The sequence below is a fragment of the Macaca mulatta genome, chromosome 2, assembly GCF_049350105.2.
Source record: "Macaca mulatta isolate MMU2019108-1 chromosome 2, T2T-MMU8v2.0, whole genome shotgun sequence".
In the NCBI taxonomy this organism is placed as follows: Eukaryota; Metazoa; Chordata; class Mammalia; order Primates; family Cercopithecidae; genus Macaca; species Macaca mulatta.
In genome coordinates this window covers 60,165,552-60,187,322 of record NC_133407.1, presented here as the reverse complement: position 1 = coordinate 60,187,322, position 21,771 = coordinate 60,165,552, and the positions used below count along the sequence as shown (strand labels likewise).

At 38.0% G+C, this 21,771-nt stretch overlaps 1 protein-coding gene and 1 pseudogene across 2 annotated transcripts in view; one reads left to right on the top strand and one right to left on the bottom strand.

Moving 5' to 3' along the window:
- The window catches only part of LEKR1 (leucine, glutamate and lysine rich 1), a 225,032-nt gene that overhangs the window by 41,371 nt on the left and 161,890 nt on the right, over positions 1 to 21,771 (bottom strand). The window contains exons 8-9 of the mRNA XM_015131868.3: positions 10,513 to 10,590; positions 9,966 to 10,169 (exon numbers count right to left, since the gene is read on the bottom strand). Of these exons, the coding sequence (XP_014987354.3) occupies positions 9,966 to 10,169; positions 10,513 to 10,590 (282 nt within the window). The remainder of the gene's footprint in view (positions 1 to 9,965; positions 10,170 to 10,512; positions 10,591 to 21,771) is intronic.
- LOC144338952 (death domain-containing protein CRADD pseudogene) lies at positions 14,851 to 20,514 on the top strand (annotated as a pseudogene). Its single transcript, XR_013413441.1, has one exon. The product of XR_013413441.1 is annotated as a death domain-containing protein CRADD pseudogene (transcript).

Genomic DNA, 21,771 nt, shown 5'->3' with positions numbered 1-21,771 from the left:
AACTTGATCAAGCTAAGGAGCAACTGTCAATGGAAATAAAGTAGCACTTCACCTGGTTTTCAAAGCCAGGATCATAGAATAAATGTGTCTAGTCACATGCTTGATAGAAGTGTCCAGACAGCCTAACAATTTGATCCACTTAATTTATTAAATTAGGTTTCTTGTTGGAAAATAAGTCTTATTGATTAGAAAATCCAAATGAGCATCTCCTGAGAGTGCCTGTGAATACATTAGAAGCTACCTTTACTATAAAGTAGATGGTACTGAATATTTGAGATGCTTGAATTTCAGTCTCCCTGGATATAGTTACAATTTTGATACCACAAAAAGTAGAATCCATTCCAAATGCATTCCTCTGATGGACTCAGTGCATGGAACTCATGTTAAATGTAGCTTTTTAGAAGAAAAACTTTAAAAGTCTAGTAGATTAGAGGAGCTAAAATATAGTAAGCTAGGATGCAAACAGTGTTAACGAAGTGATGATTATCCACTGAATTTTCCAGGAATTATGAAGTTCTTTATGACATTTCTAATAAAGTATATAGTATTTTGAGTAAATTGTTATGAAAATATAAATTTGTATCTGTGATGATAACTTTGCTTGATATTATGGTGACAGAAATGAGAAGGGCTTTTATACCTCCTTGATTCCCTGCTGAGCCTCCATTCCTGACTCTAAGAAATCTTCAGTGAGACTCTTTAATGGGATAAAGCAGAAAGAATAATTATACATGATATTATATGCACTCATTGTTCTTGATTAGAATGGAATGGGCAGTGAGTAATGTATACAGGACTGATTATATGTGTGAAAAAGATAATCTAGATTCCAAAAATAAAAATCACACTTGTACAGTACAACCATGGCGGTGCTCACACATTGTTCAAGATCATAAAACAATCTTAGGACACTGGTAAAGAGAAAACAATCTTGTGTTGACAAAAACTATGAAGGACCAACTCTGACTCAAGCAGGACTTTTTGCTAGAAATTTAGAGGAATTATGAGAAATAAAATATTTATTATAAAGGCATAGTACATATTTTTCCATGTTATAAGTAGCTGAAAACATATAGCTATTTAGTTATCTGACTTTTTTTCTAGAATCAGTTCAAGAGAGATTGATGTTTTAGAATTATAGGAAACAACACAGATTTAGATCCTAAATTTAAATTTTACTAAGAATTTAATAAAGAAGATTACCACTGGAATCCCGGAGTTCTCATTGTACTCCTAGGTCTGATTTTTGAAGGTCAAAAGCTCTCTGGCCTGAAAGAAAAACTGGAGCTTCCCAGTTTTAAATTCCGTGATCAGTTGTTTGATAGAAATTAAATTCATTCTCGTCCATGCACGCATCCATCCCTTACAGCAAATATTGAGTGCCGACTATGTGTCTGGCACTGTTTTATTCTCTGGGGATATAGTGGTTCTTTATTTTCATTCCTTAGAAATATGTTAATACAACTCCCTCAGTTTTAGAAGAAATGAAGACCTGAGTGATAAATGACTATCTGAGGTGACATGATTCACAAGTGACAAAGCTAGCTCAAGCTTATGCCAGCCAGCAGTATGTCATGCTGTCTTTGCTTTGCATATCTCAGAGGGAGGTGTGGCTGTCGACATTCTACCCTGAAATTTCACCAGATAGATTTAAAATTAATTTTTTTGGAGTTGCCACAATAGGTAAATTAGGACTTATTCACAATTAAGAGTATTTATTTTTAAAACTTTATTAAATTCTTGGACCAAAAAGAAAATGAGAATCTTAATTTCTTATGTACATGCAAATCCAGATTCTCTTAATTGCAGTTAAAAACATAACTGCAAACAAATGTCAAACCATAATGCCAAAATGACAGTTTTAAATTCTGTTTCACAAGTTGTTCTTTTCGAGATGTCTTCACATTGTCAATCAAATAGATAATTTTGATTTTGCCATAACTCCTGCCTCTGTTAAAAGCAGTAAGTGTGTGATAACATAAGAAGCTTGGCAAGCCTCTTGTTCTGAGAGCTGTTGATGTATAGGAAATCAGAGAAAGAGGTGAGTCTTGGAGAAAAAAACCTGATAAGACTTATTGTTTTCAATTATTACTTAGAACATTTCATAATGCTTTAAACTAACAGATTAGCATCTGCATTAGTATGTTTGAACACTGCTACTAAGACATACCTGAGACAGGGTAATTTATGAAGGAAAGAGGTTTAATTGACCCATAGTTCAACATGGCTGGGGAAGGCCTCAGGAAACTTATGGCAAATCATGGCAGAAGATGAAGAGGAAGCAAGGCACATTCTTTACAATGTAGCAGGAAGGAGATGTGCCAAGAAAAGGGGGAAGAGCCCCTTATAAAACCGTTAGATGTCATGAGAACTCACTCACTATTACAAGAACACCATGGGGGAAACTGCCCCCATGATTCAATTACCTCCATCTAGGCTCTCCCTTGACATGTGGAGATTATGGGAATTACAATTAAAGATGAAATTTGGGTGGGGACACAAAGCCTAACTATATCAGCATCCAAATGGAATCACTCCAAGGATTGATCTTTACAACTGTAGGAGTAAAGCAGATAATAATGAATTCAACAGATATTTACTGAATATCTTACATGGCCAGTGCAGGGAATAAAAATTAATACGACATGGTGCTTTAAGGGGTTAGCAATCTAATGAAAGATGAAAGAGAGGAAACTAATACTTTCTGAGTACCTACAACCTACCAGGCACAATATTTTAAAATTCTCAAGAAGATAGCTATTATTAAAATGTCCACATTACAGATAGGGAAAAGAAGCCTTAATTGCCCAAGCTTAACAGTGGTCAAGTTGGGATTTACTCTGTGTTTACCTAATTCTAAAGTCCATTCTTTTTATATTAAGAATGGACTTTATCTTGCATCACTTCTTAATCCTTTTTCATATCTAATACTAGATATAGCTAATCACTAGTGATTGCTTCTAGAATTTATGAAAATATGACAAGCCTGAATGAAATAACTAACCACTTAGTTTACATTTTTAGAACGTAGCTGTGAATTGTTTTTATTCTATTTTCCATCTGAAGATATAGCTTTACTTCTGATTCTACCAAGGCACTGGGAAGCAGAAGACAGCATCTCATATTTATCCCGTGAAGAGAAGAATACTGAGGGGGTGGGGGTGAACAAGAAATTGAGAGGAGAGGAGAAGGGACACAAAAAGAGCATTGCTTTTTTGCAGGACTGTGAGTCTCCTAAAGACTCAGTGTTACAACATGGTTCAGAAAGATGTCACACTGAGAAAGAATGACAAAACTTAGCCCTTCAAGACAAATACTGAGGGAATTGTGCAAACGGTAGAGAAGAGAACATGAGTTATAAGGTCAGACCCAACAGAGCTTGATTTCTGTCTTTGCCAATGATGTGACCCTGAGCAAGAAATTTAGCCTCAGTTAAATTAACATTAATGTCCTCATCTCCAAAATGTGGAAAATGACACCTGCTTCACCAGTGAGGCAGGTGTGGTTGCTAGCCAGTGCCTTTGTGCAAATTTGGAAATGACTTCTCTTCTGGGTTGGTGAATTAGAAAAAGTGCTCCCTTGGTCTGAGGGAAGACCTATGGACACAGGGCTTGGTAAGGATGACAAACTTATGCAAGAAAAGTGAACCCCTTCGTCTGGCAAGTAGCTATGATAGCAGAGCCCAGGCTGGCCTCCTGTCCCCCTTAGCCCTTCCACCGAGCCTCATAAAATGGTGCATGGCATTGTGCACAGGGTTCCTAGAAAACAAGATAAGATAATGTCTACAGAAACATTTAGAGGGCTCCTCATTGAAACCTGTGGATAGGTGAAAGAGCTTGAGAAAGAGAAGGGAAAGGGGGAGGGGAGAAAAAGGGAGGGAAAGAGAGAGGAGACAGAAGAAGGGATAGAGAGAAAATGAGAAAGCAGGTATGTTTAATCATGAGGTCCTGCCATATATTTGAAAACAGGAGACTCTACGAACCTCTTGAAATAATGTGCTGGGTTTTGTGGATACTTTTCTGAAGTGAGTATATTGTCTGTCTGTTTTCCTGTTGCTATAAAGAACTGCCTGAGACTGGGTAATTTATAAAGGAAAGAGGTTTAATTGACTCACAGTTCCGCATTGCTAGGGAGGCCTCAGTAAACTTACAATCATGGAGGAAGGCAAAGGAGAAGCAGACACCATCTTCACAGGGCGGCAGGATGGAGTGAGTGCTGAGCAAAGGGGGAAAAGCCCCTTATAAACCATCAGATCCCGTGAGAACTCACTCACTATCACGAGAACAGCATGGGGGTAACTGCTCCTATGATTCAATCACCCACACTGGGTCCCTCCCATGACACATGGGGATTATGGGAACTACAATTCAAGATGAAATTTGGGTGGGGACACAGCCAAACTGTATCAGTGAGGGTTCATAGCTTTTGACTACAAAGAAAAAGATGGAGAGAGGAGAGGCCAAAAGAGAAGTTAATGAAATGCAGGTGGGGGTGAAGGAAGTGGATAAAATCCTTCCCTGTAGCCTAAAAATTATGCTTTATGGGAAAATGGGGGAAATTTAGTAAACTGCATTTAAGATACATAAGTAGAGAGACTGCCAAACAGATGCAGATGTATATTATTTATATCTCAGAATAATTTACACATAAGCAACTTGCACCTAACTTTTATTATGACTAAGCTTTTCCTCAAACAACACTCTTCATTATTCCCATCATGTTATGGGCAAATTGATCACAGTAAGTCTTTTTCTGTATTTTTTCTTGGAGTTTACCAAGATAAAGATAATACAGCATCTAAGAATGCAAAGGGTATGAGAGCTATTATAAACAGTGTGTGTTCCGGCTGTATGGTTGTAGGCCACATGGTAGTGCGTAAGCGAATTTCTCCAAGTGCTATATGTAGGCAGTCTTCAAGCTTAAACACATATGTCCTCATAAAATATATTTGTACATTTGTTATAGAGAATTTAGGACATTTTTAACTATATAAGTAGTCCCTAAGGATGGAATTAGGTGCCCCCATCAGCCCACAGAACCCTTTTTAACCCACAATATGCCTGAAGGAGTGTTGCACATTCACAGTTCTGGGCAGAGTTCTGGCCTTGGCCACAGAGACCTTGTATCCCAGTAGGATGGGAGCTGAGGGCTGTCTTTTCAAGAAGTTAAAAAATGGCCATACTTTTCTCTGGCATCATCCTTATGACTTGCTGCATTCTTCTCCATCCATAAAGGAAACCCCTCTCATCAGTCCCAATGTGTCTGTGACCAAGCTGGCCAGACTGTCTCCACCTGCAGAATCCCATGATCTGAGAAGACCTACTTCTTTTCCTTTCATTGAAGATTCTTCTCTACCTAGCACTTCCTCAGCTGAGTGTGGGGAAGAAAGCAATGCCCAAATAGATAGATTTGTACTAATCAATGAACTATTTCCTAGTTACTAAACTCCCTTATCTCTCCAAATTCAGAAGTTCTGCTAGTTTTTTTCTAGGGTCACCTCTGGCTTTTTATATCTTTTCCTCCTCTTCTGAAACTACATAGCTTCTAAACTGCACAATTTGTGACCTCAGCAAGGGCTCTGCTCTCCTGAGGGGTCAGGAAGGAAGGGTGGTGTGTATCTGACACTGCTTGGATTTATGAAAGCACACACAGTCAGTGGGAGTGAATTGAGCTCTGGCCTTTGGTGAGTACATCTGGTGGCCTGGTTGGTTGTAATACTTCCGTAGCAGTGGTTTGGTACTTTACCAAGTAGCAGATTCCTAGGCACTACCCAGACCTACTGAACCAGAATCTCCTATGGTATTATCAAGCATCTCTATATTAAAAGTGTTTCCTGAGCCCAGTTGCTTCTTTTGGAGGGACATTCACACCTCCAACTGCTTAAGGAAATTTCTTATTTAAAAGTCCCATTGATGCTTCAAATCAAAGCTTCAAGAGCAAACTTGCTAAGCTGAGACAGGGTCAGTTTACTAAAGGAAAAAAGTGGAAAGAGGAAAGTCAAGTTCAAGTGTGAATTTTAAGGAATGTCTGCTATCAGGTGATCACAGGAGGGAAGGGGAAAGAACAAAAACAGAGCTAGAAAAGAGACCAAATAACAGGTTGCCCTGGAGCCAAAAGACCACTGTTCCAAGACAAATTTGGACAGTAATGTCAAAAGCTTCCAAAGTTCATTTGTTCTTCAGAATATCTTTTTTTTTTTTTTTTTTGAGATGGAGTTTTGCTCTTTTTGCCCAGGCTGGAGCGCAATGGTGCGGTCTCGGCTCACTGCAACCTCCGCCTCCCAGGTTCAAATGATTCTCCTGCCTCAGCCTCCCAAGTATCTGGGAATACAGGCACCCGCCACCACGCCTGGCTAATTTTTGTATTTTTAGAAGAGACAGTGTTTCACTATGTTGGCCAGCCTGTTCGCGAACCACTGACCTCAGGTGATCCACCCACCTCAGCCTCCCAGAGTGCTGGAATCACAGGCGTGAGCCACCAAGCCCGGCCCAGAATATCTTTTTAACCCTGAGGCTCACCATGGAGTAAGCTGTGGCTATTTTACTACTACCCACTTGACATAGACACTTAACCCAACAGAAACTGACAGGGGTAGGAGCTGGAGATTCTCATATTTCTCATATCTCTTAGGCTTCACTACCTATATAATTCTTTATCAAAAGAGTAAATGTCCTGACTTGCTCCCATTACCAATACCTTCTCCATCCAGCATCGAGAATGATCTTTCTACAGTGTCACTCTTCTGCTTAAATCCCTTCAATGGTTTGTCTTCATTGCACTGAGAACAGCACCCAAACTCCCAAAGGCCTGCAAGACCCTGCATGATGTGACCTTGCCTGCCTCACTCACACTTACTATGCCACCAGCCACGCTACCCTGCTGTCCTTTCCCAGAACTCACCAAGCTTGTCCTTTGCTTGTAAAGTTCCTCCCTGGCTCTTAGCCTGGTAACTTCCACTTGTCTTCCTTTAGCAAAGGGGCAGAGTATCATCTTGGAAGTCACTTTTACGACCACCCTGGCCAAAGCATGCACCCCTTCTATCAATTTCTACTACTTCATAGCCATTATCACAATTTATAATTATTCTAGTCAGTTTTCCACATTTTTTGTTTTACTGTTTGTCTCCACCCTTAAAATATAAGCTACGTACTATGTACCCAGGGTATATAAGCTGGGTACTATGTACCCAGGGTACTAGCTGAATTACCCAAAGCAATCCATTCATTTATTCACTCACTTGACAAATATTTGTTGAATGGATGTGTGTGGCAGGCTCTGGGCAGTTAGAGGACAAGGCAGCAAAATATGAAAGTAGCCTAGAAAAACTAAAAAGGTAAAGCTTATGTTTAGGAGTAATCCTATGATTACATGATAACCTACTGGTCTACAAGGACATTTTTAAAAATTTTATTTATTTATTTTGAGACAGAGTCTCACTCTGTTGCCCAGGCTGGACAGTGGCATGATCTTAGCTGACTGCAATCTTTGCCTCCCGGGTTCAAGCGATTCTTGTGCCTCAGCCTCCTGAGTAGCTGGGATTATAGGCATGAGCCACCATGCCTAGCTAATTTTGATGTTTTGGTAGAGATGGGGTTTCACCATGTTGGCCAGGCTAGTCTTAAACTGCTGGCCTCAAGTGATCTGCCTGCCTTGGCCTTCCAAAATGCTGGGCTTACAGGTGTGAGCCACTGTGCCTGTCATTTTAATTTTTATTATGTGACAGACATCATGTCTGTAAACTTAGTGTCACCAATTACTAAGTAAATGTATATTCTGGATATACTAAAGCAGAGAGAATAAAGAAAGTACAAGGGCAATAATACAAGAAAAAAAAAAGAAAGGAAAAGAAGAAGAATAGGAGTTAGTTCAGTGATATCACTATTATCTGAAAGCTGATAGAAACTGTCCTTCTCACTCAACACTTAGAGCGTAAGATTGTAATCATAATTTTTTTAAAAAACATGGCAAAACATACACATCCAAGTGTATGCTATTTCAAAGCAATTCCCCAACAAAGCTCTATATATATTCTACTGAGGTCACTAATCCTTAAAGCATTCATAAAACTCCCTTCTTCAAACTGTAGTCAGAGATAATTTATTAAGCATAGAAAAAAGGGAAAAATTTACCTCATTTTTGATCCCCAATAGTATTTCCCAGATTGATTTCCCATCATATTCACTGGACTTATTTTCACTGGACCTATCTGAGACTGTTTCAAATAGCAAAGGTATTCCTAACAGGTAAAGATCTGTCATACTGACAAGAGTCTAAAATGTGTGCTTAAGCCAGTCCTTGGAGAAGAGTTCCAGAAACAATTAGACAAAGACAGGTTCTTCCCAATGACTTCAGTGAAGGAGACAGCATTCATCTGACTAAACAATTAAGCCTAATTAATCTGGTATCATTGGAAATATGATATTCTAGGTAATATAGGAATTGCTCAGATAACCAAAGTTCTAAACCAAATACTTTGAAAATTTTTATTTATTCCATGGTGTCTTTTCAAAGATGTATGATGTGTATCTTTTGTATGGAATATATAACTGATTTTAATCTTTCTGACTATATACGTTAGCATATATAGATTTTATCTCTGCTTACACATGCTCAATCTTTCAACTATCACTCCTTTTTTATTAATAAGCCTGGCTCTTACACATTTCATTGTTATAAAATTGCAGCTTCTAATAAATGGCAGAGGAGGTGGGGTGGAATAGTCATGTAAGTAGAAAGTACACTTTTGGTGTTGAAGGGTAAAGAATAAATGGTGCGGGGATATCAGCTCTGCAGTTGCTAATCTTATTCAATAGAATATAAGTAATTATAAAATCATCCCAGGAAGGACGAGAGATAAGCATTTTTCCCTATGAACTACACAGACTGCCTTCTTGCCTGGTGTAGAAACAGATATGATGCCCAGGGAACAGTGTTGGCAAGAAAGAGTTCTGAGACAAAAAAGTCTAATTCTAAGATAACTGCTGCCCACTCCTCTGGCCCCACTCCCCAGACTCAGCAAATAGGTTTGCAAAGAGGAAATAAAAAAAAGATTGTAACTCTTCTAAATTATATTCATAAAATAAAATATAAACAAATATAAAAATGATAGGAAGAATGAAAAACAACCTATCATGTGCCTTCTGCGCACAGAAAATGATACAAAACAAAAATTCCTGCCCTTATGAAACTTGTGTTCTTAGCGAATATAATAATTATATCAGTAAATGTAAATGAAATAATCTCCTAAAGAAACCCAGATTTTTAAATCAATGAAATAAACAAACAAAAAAACCCCAAGATTTGTGCTATATATCAGATATAAATTTAAAACAAAAGGATTCAGAAAGAATGAGCAAAGACATAGCAGGGAAATGAAAACAAAAAGAAAGAAAGCAAGGTTGAAATATTAATTAAAGATAAGGTTAATTCAAAGACAAATTAAGTAAACAAAAGTATCTTGGAAGCCTGGACCAATGTGCTTCTTAGTATCCTCGATACCAGCTAAGGAGGTATCTTTGCTTGTGCCATATCCTCCAACAAGATGTGCTGACAGACAAGGAGGAGAGAAGAAAAGTAGGAGCCAATTAAAGGAAAAAGTGATATAAAAAGTTGTTTCTGTTGGAAAAATGATAGAATCTACCAATCACTGACCCAGGTGAAATTTAGTAGTATAAGTATCACACATGGTCTGATTTTTTTTTTCAATAAAAATTTGACACCAAATGCAATTTGGGCTTCATTCTCTACCTTCACCAACTGCAACTTTACCAAGTCACGTAACCAACTGGAGCTTCAGTCTAATCACTTGTAAAATGAGGTAGTGGGATGCAATGACCTTGTAGGAGAAATATATATTTATTCCTGTGATTTCACTATTATAATATGTCGGACACTGATGTCTCAAATATATATGGAATGCTAACTTAAACAAAAATGTTTTCGTAAGAAATTATTGTTAACTGCACCTTTCATTTTTCAGGGTTAAAACCTCTTCCCTTGTCTGATTCAAAAGAGTTTTGGTTATCTCCAGTTCATTTTCTGCAAGGTTAATTCTTCTCTTTATGTCTTCTTCTTGTTTTTCTTTTGCAGTCAGCTCTTCCTGTAATGCTCTATATATTTGTTGACAAGTCATTAAAGAGTCTTCTTTTTCCTTAAGCAGCATAGTATGCCTAAAAAGAAATAGGAAAAAAACCCCACCAACATGCTTTATATACTACATTTTATATTTATCAAAGATGTATTAAGAGCTCATTTGAAATTATAGATTATAACTGTGACTTTAAAAAATTAAAAATGTTAAAAAAAAAGAATGGTTCTATAATGTTAAAATTTTCCCATCTAGGCAGTGGCAACAGCAATAACCAACTGCAAGACAATATAAGCTTGAATTAGGTATTGTATATGTAAATAATAAGAAAATAAAAAATAAGTGTCTTTTAAAATAAAACATTACTTAAATACAGTTTTAAGTTCAATTATTAAAATATAAATTTAAAAATTGGTAATGCATACTGTGACTCAGAAATAACGGATTCAAACTTCAGTTTTCTAAGTTCTCTTTGACAGTCATCAGCTTCATTAGATTTATTCCTAAAATAATACAAAAGAAGTTCAAATATATGATTTCAAAATAAAGTATGTGTTTTTCTGTAGCATTATTTTACTCATCAATAGAAGAAATTTTTTAACATCTTCATATTATTATTTGTTTAAAGAAATAAACATTCAGTTCACTTCTATACTGGCCAACAAAGCTTCTGTCAGACTGATTTGCATGTAAATAAAAAGTATAAACTCTGCACAACATTAAAAAACAAAAACAAATAAACAAAACCGAAACACCAAAATACCTATGTGAAGGTATTGGAAAATGACCAAAAGCAGGGAGATTCTGGAGAAAAGTTGACACTTGGAATGAGGTGACAGCATAGGGTTGAGTTATTAAAAATAATTTTAAGCCTGAAGGCAGCCCCCAGTCAGCACACTGCAGGGGAACTAAATAGAAATCTTCAGTCTTTCTGGCTCATAGAACCAGAGGGCATGGTATTTGGGGCAACCACAGCTGTTGGAAAGTAAAGAAAGAATGCTGAAAAGGGGAGAGCCAGAGAAAGAGAGTTCAAAATACTCCATATAAATTCTGCCCCTGAACTACACATGTATTAAGCAGATTCCAAGCAGCCTAGTTAAAGAAAAAGACCTGAACTGAGATTGAGCTGTTATCCTGGACAGAGATTGCCATTTGAGGTGAAGCAACACCACTCCAACACTATCAACAATAACAACGATGACAATATTTTTTGGAGAAATATAGCAGAATCCAGACTCTCCATAACAGAACATTCACAATGTCCAGAACATAGTAAAAAAGTATTCAGAAAAGTGTGACTCATTCTAAAGAGAAAGACAGTTAATAGGAACTGACTCTGAGATGATCCATATATTGAAATGAGCAGACAAAGATTTTTGAGGAGGAATTATTAACTCTGCTCAAAGACATAAAGGAAAATCTATTCTAATTAATAAAAAGATGAGAAATCTCAGCAGGGAAATAAAAACCATTAAAAAGAACCAAATAAAAGATCTAAAACTGAAAGAAACCTTTGCCTTGATCTTATATGATTGGGTTTTGTAACAATATTCAAAAGGTTAATATATTAAAATTTTAATATCCAATTTAAACGTATTCAGACTACTCATTAACTAGTTAAGTCACAATCTGAATGCATCTTAAAATAGCTTGTAAATTACACAATGAAATACGTAAGATTATCAATGCCCTCCTTGCAGAATGACTTTAACTTCTAGTAATAATGTAAAAATCATCGTGAACATGCACAATATTCATTTATTTTTAAACTTCTTTATTGTAAAATATAACAAAATTGTAAGATACAGAAAAGTACATAAAACAATTATATAATATAACAAATTATTATAAGAACAATACTCTGGTGATTACCATTCAGGTTAAAAAATAAAACCTTACCAGCTACTCTAAAAGTCCTTTATGTCCCTGGTTCCAATCATAGCCAACTCCCCGCTCCCTATAAGTAACCATTCTCATGAATAATATTGTAATCACTGATTTTCCTTAGAGCTTTATTATCTAAGTTTTATCTCCGAACACTATATTTTAACTTCGTTTTTATTTTAAAGCCATTAAAAATGTTCTCTGCCGGCCAGGCGTGGTGGCTCACGCCTGTAATCCCAGCACTTTGGGAGGCTGAAGCGGGTGGATCACGAGGTCAGGAGATCGAGACCATCCTGGCTAACACGGTGAAACCCCATCTCCACTAAAAATACAAAAAATTAGCCAGGCTTGTTGGTGGGCGCCTGTAGTCCCAGCTACTCGGGAGACTAAGGCAGGAGAAGGGCATGAACCCGGGAGGCAGAGCTTGCAGTGAGCCGAGATTGCGCCATTGCACTCCAGCCTGGGTGACTGACAGAGCAAGACTCTGTCTCAAAAAAAAAAAAAAAAAAAAAGTTCTCTGCCACTACCCTGTTTTTGTAAAAATGTCTCTATTAAGGTATTGTATTGACGTATAACACACTGCACATCTTTAAAGTGTATAATTTGATATGTTTAACATATGTATATGCCCATGAGCCATCACTACAATCAAGTAGCACATGAGCACATTCAGAACCCAGATACGGGCTTCTATCAACATTCCCTATTAGAGGAACCAGGACTACTCATAGAAATAACTGATTTCAAGGCTGGGGCAAAGTAAGTATATCTGAAATATCTTGTGATGCCAGAAAGTAACAAAGTGTTTACAAAAGATGATGAGATAATATTCTAATGTCAGAAGAGCCAGTTTGAAGGGGCTTCTACTTACTAAGCCTAGGACAATCTGAGCACCACAATAATTCAGTACAGTAATAAATTATAAGCCATTAAAAGACAGGAATTGATGAATCTGTACAATAAATAAATAGACGAAGGTAGGATCTTGCTTACAGTAGAATGCTAAGGCCTAATTAATAAAAGGGAGCATGATCTGGAATCTTAAAAAGTCACCATTTAGCAATCACTATAGTAAAACTGAGATCAGGCAAAAATCATTAACAGATGCTATATCTAAGGATAAATTTTCGTGAAAAGCAGTATATTTACATGCATTTAAAGTGTCTCTTCTAGACTTCTTATTAATTGAAAGAGAACAAAACCCCCAGTAATTATGCAGAAAAATTGAGCAACATCTTGATCAGGTGATCAAAATTAACATCACCAGTTACGGGAAAATGGTTTTCATGTGCCTCCAGATGTGATGCCCTGACGACACATCACTCTCTATGTGGTTTTCTGGCTAAGAATACACATCCTTAATCTAATAGAGAGAAAACATCAGACCAATACAAAATGAAGAATTTCTTATTTTTAAAAAGTGTGAGGGGTGCTGCATTCATAAAAATTCAGTGTCATTAAAAGACAAAGACAAAATGTGGAAATATTCTAGACTAAAGGAGGCTAAAGAGATATGCGAGTAGATGAACTCCAGATTGGATCCTGTACTAGAAGAGAAAATGCTATAAAAGATGTTATGAGGTCAACTGACAAAATTGAAGTAAGAATGGTAGATTAAAGTATTGTATGTAAATTTATGACACTGATTAGGTAGGCTGAAGTATCTAGAGGTAAAGGGCTATGTTGCATGTAACTTATCCTCAAAATGGTTCAGGAAAAAAAAATTTGTGTATGTGTGTGTGTGTGTCTGTGTGTGTGCAGAGAGAGAGGGAGAGGGAGGAAGAGAAGGAGAGTAAAGAGGGAGAGAGAGAGAAAGTAAATGACTTAAAATGTTAACACTAGGTGAAAATAGGTAAAGACTATCTGGGTGCTCTTTGAACTATTATTATTTTTACAACTTTTGGTAAGTTTGAAGTTATTTCCAAATAAAACATTAGACAAGAAGAAATAGAAAAATATTAACATACAGTTAGAAAAATGGGCAAAGGCTCAGGTGAGTCACAAAGAAAAGAATACAAGGAGCTAGAAATGCAGAGGTACAAATTTTATTAATTTTAAAAGTTATAATACCCAGTATTGTCCAGGAAGCAGAGAAATGAGTATTTACAAACACTGTTGAGATTACATATCTGTATAGGCTTGTTGGAGGACAATGAGTTATTATGCATTAAAAGCCTTAAAAATATTCAAGTTTGATTCTAGCAAAAATTACACTAAAGAAATAACTGTGTGTTAACAGATTTGGCTACATGAATTTTCCAAGTGCCTTACTTATACAAATAAAAAACTTGAATGCTCTAAAAACAAGATGTTAATAAGTTATGGTTCATCCATAGATTGGAATATTATGTAGCCATTTAACAATTTTCCATAAATGTATAAAGTAATGACATGGAAAAATGTCCAGGATATATCGCCACGCAAAAAGTTCGCAAAACAGTAAAGGGGCCGGGTGCGGTGGCTCACGCCTGTAATCCCAGCACTTTGGGAGCCGAGATGGGCGGATCATAAGGTCAAGACCAACATGGCCAACACAGTGAAACTCTGTCTCTACTAAAAATACAAAAAATTAGCCGGGCGTGGTGGTGTGCACCTGTAATCTCAGCTACTAAGGAGGCTGAGGCAGGAGAATTGAGTCAACCCAGGAGGCGGAGGTTGCAGTGAGCCGAGATCGCGCCATTGCACGCCAGCCTGGGCGACAATGTGAGACTCCATCTCAAACAAAAACAAAAACAAAAACAAAAACAAACCAAAACAGTGCATAAAGTATATTCCCAATTATGTTAAAAATGCATACTACTTAGAAAAATGGACTAGAGTTCCCTTCCCCTCAAAGATACATCATTGTAGACTGAGGCCACAAACAAGTGTTTTGCTGACTTTGCCTGCAGCTGGGTGCAGAGGCATTGGTGGAGGGACTGGTTCTCCAGTACCTTTACCAGGAAGGAATCTTGACAGAAAACCACGTCCAAGAAATTAAAGATCAAGCCACAAGCTTCAAGAAAATACTACTGCTGGATAGCCTACTTTCCAGGGGTCCTAAAGCATTTGATACTTCCCTAGATTTCCTACAGGAATTTTCGTGGGTAAGGGAGAAGCTGGAGAAAGCAAGGGAAAAAGCCATGACTGAGCTGCCTGCAGGTGACACGATGACTGGGATCCCCTCGCACATCATCAGCTCCCCATCAAACTGGCAGATTAATCAGCTGGCCCAGAGGCTGGGCCCTAAGTGGAAGCCCGTGGTGCTGTCTTTAGTACTGTTCCAGACAGTTATCTACCGCTGTAAGGCCAACCATCTCCACAATGTGCACTTGCAGGTGGTGGAGGCCTTTGTCTGTTGGCGGCAGCGCTTTGGGAAGCAGGCAACTTTCCAGAGCTTGCACAATGGGCCGCAGGCATGGAGGTAGACCTCTTGGTGCTCCTGCACATGTTGCAGTGATAGTGCCTCTGCCAACCAGCTGAAGAGTATGCCTCCAAGTCACATGGCCTGAATCCTGACTTTCAGTCAGAACAGGTGGTTTTTGGTTTGGTTTACGTTTGTTTTTTCTTTTTAATGATCCTCAGATGGAAAGAGAAAACAGGGTTTCCACTTGACATTACTTGAAAGGCCAGATTACTCAGTAGATCTCCCAGATTGGTTCAACAATTCGTTGTTTTTAATTGCCTGAAGATTGCCTTGTTATGACTGCATAGTTTTAAATTGTGTGATGGCCTTTTAATAGTCTAGTAAATCATAGTGGCTCCAAAAACCCCCCAAAACAAAAAAAACGCCAAAGCCCCATGTTATCACATTACATGCAGGTGTCTTATACGTAAAACATTCACTTTTATGTTGCCTGGGAACTGAACTGTGAACTTTACTATTCATAATGATAAGAAAATAAAATGTAAATTACTTAAAAAAGGAAAATGGACTAGAAAATAAATCAAAATGTAACTGTGACTTTTTTTATATCCTTGCATTTTCCAAGTTTTACACATTCGCTTTGAAATCAAACAAAAATGTTTCTTTTACAAATCCCTTTGAGATTCAGCAGCCCCACCACAACTTTCACTGTATGTTCAGACTGTTATGTACACTTTTCCAAATCTAGAAGCAGGGACAGAAGAACTCCTTTTAGCGGTTATTTTACTATGTAGATAATAAATTTGGGCTGCAATTTTTTAAAAGCCACCTACCATCCCAGGAAGTCCCCTCAGCATGATCCCTTCCCCTGCCCCACACCAGTTAAGCCAGTCTTTCTATGGTCTACCCTTCATTACCCAATTGTTATCTTCACCTTCATTAGGACGGAGAAATTGGATGGAATAGAAAGGATGCCTACATCTCTTTAAGCATTGCATTCCTTCTTTTAGGATTACCAAATAGTGGTAATCCTTTCTCTTCAATTGCTATGAGTAAACCTTCAGAAAGGTCCCTGCTGCTCCTGCCAATAAAATAAAATAAAATAAAATAAAATAAAATAACTGCCTATTTCCCCCCACTTTGAAAGGTGATGTTATATGCCACTCCACTCGCTTATATGAAACAGCCATTCTTAAACTAACTCCTTGGTATTTCCACTTTGCAGTCTCAAAGGCATCTTAGCTCTAACAAATCAAAAGCATTGTTTTTGATTCCTCCACTTCCTGTATCTGTTTATTTCACAGAATTTCCCACTTCAATAAATGGAACAAACACAATGATGAGAGTAATAAATAACACATTATGTATCTTGTGCACTCCTCAAATAAGCCCTTATTCCCATTTTACGATTTAGGGAACTGAGACCAAAGAGAAAAGAAACTTGCCCAAGTTGACATAACTACTAAGTTGTAGTACTGGGATTTGAACCCCAGCAGTCTGGACCTGGAGTGTGAACTCTCAGTCACTGCACTTTGCTGCCTCTCAACTGTCTCCCCTAATGAAAAAAGGCTCAAGCCCATCTTTATTCTTTCTTTCACTTCCCGTCTCCTTGCTTCCCAGTCACATTTTCTCTATCAGTAAATCTGATTGACCTCTGACAAATATTTCTCTCCATCTCCATGCTACAGTCTTAGGCTAAACCATAATTACTTCTCACTTGCATGAATGCACAGCCTGCCACCCAGACTCCCTGATACCGCTTTTACTCCTACTCCAGTCCATTCTTGAAGTAGCAATCACAGTGAGCTTTTAAAATGCAGATTAGATTACTCTCTTAGCATTCTCCCCAGGCTTCCCATTGCTCGCCTTATAAATCCAAACTCCTCAGAAACTCTTCAGGAAACACAGGCCAGTTTAATTTCTTATTGCTGCTGTAACCAATGACCAGAAGCTTAGTGTTTAAAAGCAATAGAAATTTATTATTTCACAGTTCTGGAGGTCAGAAGTCCTAAAATCAAGGTGTCACTAGGTTGTGTTCCTTCTGAAGGCTCCACGGGAGAATTCATTTCCTTACCTGTTCTAGCTTCTAGAGCTCACCTGTATTTTTTGTCTTGTGGCCCCTTCCTCCATCATCAGATCACATCACTGCAACCTCTGCTTTCATCCTCACATCTGCTTTTATGACTTTGACCCTCTTGCTTCCTCTTATAAGGACCCTTGTGATTACATTAGGGCTGCCCACATAATCCAGGATAATTTACCCATCTCAAAATTCTTTTTTTTTTTTGACACAGAATCTTGCTTTGCTGCCCAAGCTGGAGTGCAGTGGTGTGATCTTGCCTCACTACTGCCTCTGCCTCCTTGCCTCTCGGTTTCAAGAGATTCTTGTGCCTCAGCTTCCCGAGTAGCTGGGATTACAGGTGTGCACCATCACACCTAGCTAATTTTTGTACTTTTTAATAAAGACAGGGTTTCACCATGATGGCTAAGTCATACTGCTGGCCTAACGTGATTCACCTGCCTCAGCCTCCCAAAATGCTGGTATTACAGGTATGAGCCACTACACCTGGCCTCAAAATTCTTAATCACATTTGCAAAGTCCCTTTTGCCATGTAAGAGATCATATAGATTCCAGGGATTAGGACATGAAACTCTTTGGGGAGCTGTTATTCTGTCACCACAACTGGCCTTCATGTTTTTTGAACTTGTACGTTTCCAATAAATGTAGGGCTTGTCTTGATGTCCTTGCTCCCAGATGTAATCACAGCTAGCACCTTTTTGTTACTCATATCTTTTTTTTTTTTTTTTTTTTGAGGCGTAGTCTTGCTGTGTCTCCCAGGCTGGAGTGCAGTGGTGCAATCCTGGCTCACTACAAGCTCCGCCTCCCAGGTTCATGCCATTCTCCTGCCTCAGCCTCCGGAGTAGCTGGGACTACAGGCGCCACCACGCCCAGCTATTTTTTTGTATTTTTAGTAGAGATGGGGTTTCACCGTGTTAGCCAGGATTGTTATTCATATCTTAACTTAAAGATCATCTGCTCAGGGATGCCATTCTGACCACTCCGTCAAAAGTATACCACCCCTCTCCACTACTCACATTCTATTATGCCTATTTTATATTTTTGCGGCACTTAGCATTGCCTGAAAAGTACATCTATGGAAACGTGCCCATCTTGTTACTCCAATATCTACTGCCTGCACACAATAGTCCTGGCTCTCAGTAAACATTTTGTATCAAATAAATAAATGAAATAAACATAGCCTGTTCAAGTTAAAACCATGTGAAAAATACAATGACACTGGAATGCCACCAGGTCACCTTCTGCTTGCCAGGCAAAAATTTTCATGAGTGAACAGGAAGGTGAGAGGAAAATCAGGAGAACTCTGATATTTATATCTCAATAATAGAGACTGTCCCAAGAACAGTTTGGTCAACTGTCAGATGCTGTTGAAAGGCCAAGTAAGAGCTTTAAAAATTAGTACTTTGTGATGGTCAAAAGTTTACTATTGTTCAAATTATCAGTTAAATGAGGAGCAGGTGACTGCTAATGAAATTAAAATGTAAGTCCTGTATTAGTTTGCTTAGAAAAAAAAAGGAATTAAAGTGTAAGTACATTACAGAGGTTCTTAAATTAGAAACCTTTTTTTAAAAAATTTTTTTGAGACAGAGTCTCGCTCTGCCACCCAGGCTGCAGTGCAATGTCGTGATCTTGGCTCACTACAACCTCTGCCTCCGGGGTTCAAACAATCCTTCTGTCTCAGCCTCCCGAGTAGCTGGGACTACAGGCACCTGCCACCACGCCCAGCTAATTTTTGTATTTTTAGTAAAGGCAAAGTTTCACCATATTGGTCAGGCTGGTCTCGAACTCCTGACCTCAGGTGATCCACCTGCCTCAGCCTCCCAAAGTGTTGAGATTATAGGCGTGAGCCACTACGACCGGCCAGAAAACATATTTTACATAACCACTTAGACATATTCTTAGACATATTCTTAGTGACAGATTATAAATCATTTTAAGTAAATTTTGTTCTTACCACATACATGAAAATAAATATATCTAAAGTGTAAAGCATTCAAGCAATATGTAATAGAGTGAAATAAGAGTTTCTACACAGCCCACACTTTCATTTCTAGAGGTAACTGTTGCAATCCTATCATTTATTCAATGTTTAAATCCATATGCATGTGTATGTGCATTTGTATTCATTTTTAGCATGAATGGGATCCTTTTTCTGATATTTCTAATCTCCTGAATTCCTAATAGCTTGCCATAACTGTCTGTTCTTTTATGGTTACAATCCTGGACATACTTTGGAGTCTATCAATTATACTTATTCTAATGTCATCTGTTTGCTATTTAACAATTTTCTAGGGTGTTAAGGATTTTCTGTGTGAATTTATAGCCACTTTTCGGGGGAACTTGGGTGGGGGGTGTTTCCTCACACACCTAATCTTTGGGTGTGTGTGAATCCTCAGACTTAAGATCCTCTGTTTGCTTGTCTGCTTTGCTGTTCATTTTTGCCCTAGGTTGTTTCAGAGGTGTGATGAAGGGGCAGGGTATGCTACCTGGTGGGGGCACTGGAGGTTTGTCTTGGGCTGTGGGGACCCTGGGCTCTCCTGGGATTCAGTAGCTGCCAGGCTGTTTGACTCTAGTCCACATACTCATTTTGTTAGTCTGAGTATAGATGCTTCTGCAAACGCTGCTTCACACAGGGCTGACTGATTATAGGGTATTGATGAGGGGCCAGCTGGCTTAAATGTTCCATATGCGATTCCTCAGAGTGGGTTTCACTGGACCACCTGAATCAGTATCATGTGGGGAGTGCTTTAAAAATGTGATTACTTGGAGCCACCCCAGACCTAAATGTAAAACCAGAAATCTGGTCCTGAGGCTGAGTCTGTGGGAGTGGCCATACTGTAATACACAATTTTAGCAAGCTACCCATGATTCTTATGTAGATTGGAGTGTGAAACCACTATTTCAATGATTCACCAGGTCTCACTCCCTTCTCTGTGTTTTAATTAATTCTGAGGAAGGTCCTGTCTATCCCACGCCCACCAGCATCACCACTCAATTGCTCTTCGTCTGGGTTATTCCTCAATAGAGTTGACCCTTTCTACTATCCTTTCTGTAGTAAAGATATAGACCCTTTACTCTCCTTTCTATGTATTATCTTTCAGGAATTCCTAAAAATTTCTCACCATAAATACAGTCTTTCTTTTAAGCCTTACTTATCTATCTTTATCCTGGAAGTTACTGTATAATTGCAGAAATGCTGATGATGTTTTTTATCAGTTTGTAAAACCGATGTTTCCTACACATATAAAACCTTCTTAAAAATTAAAAAATGGACATAATGCCCATTTTTAGAAATGCAAATTAGGAAAGATAGAGCCACTTAAATGGCTCCAAGTGCTGGAGACCTTTCTCTATGCTCCCTGTCTCTAGGTCTTCCATCTATGTGTGTGTGCATGTGTGTGTGTGTATATATATATATATATGAAAGTAATAAATATATATATATTTTATATATGTATATATATGAAAGTAATAAAAGTATATTTTATATCCATATGTGCATAAAAGCAATAGAACTAGATTTTATAGTCTTCATATTTTTCATTATTTCAGGGAGGCGTTCTCTTAATCTAGATATTATAGTACTTAAAAATAAAATTTATAGAAAATTTCAAGCTCTCAGAGCATCATTAATGCTCTACCTCTTTAGCAAACACTACTGGTTACCTTCTGAACATTCACTATAGCTTTTTTCCTGGCCATCAGAGTCCCAATTATTATTTGTTCTAAGAATAAATCTTGCTTAGTCTAAAGTAATTGTAGCAGCCCTGTTCCCTTGCCAGTGATTCACTTAGGAGAGCGTATGTAAAGGGTTCTAGTCAAGGAAATATAAGGAGAATGCTGTTTGGTGGCATCTGATAATTCTTTTTTCTCACTTCCAAAAAGACACCAGAAAACCAGTCCCTTCCTGCCTGCAGGCACCATATCCAAATAAGGCCTCTAGGGTGGAGGAACTGCAGCCATCTTGTGATTATAGGGACCTGACTTAGCTTTGGGTTGAAGCCAGTGCTGAGGGCAGCAGGATGGAGACAGAAAGAACATCAAGATCCTTGGGGATATTGCTGAGACTCTTATCAACTAAAACTGGCATTATCCTACCTCTGTTACTTGTAGCCCAAAGCATTCTGATAAAATCTCTATTTTTAAATACATAGCAATATTCTTTTAAACTTTGGAAAATATTTTCTTAAAAATCTTGGGGAAAACACTCTTGGAAAAAGAACCCCAATTTCACCCATTTATAAACTGCTTCTTCCTCTTATTCTCAAAATTCACAAACCGTATATCCAAATATTTAAAAATCTTTAAACAACACCAAGAATTATCTTAACTTACAGGTGATGAACATTCCTATTCCCAGCCCCCAGAAAAAAT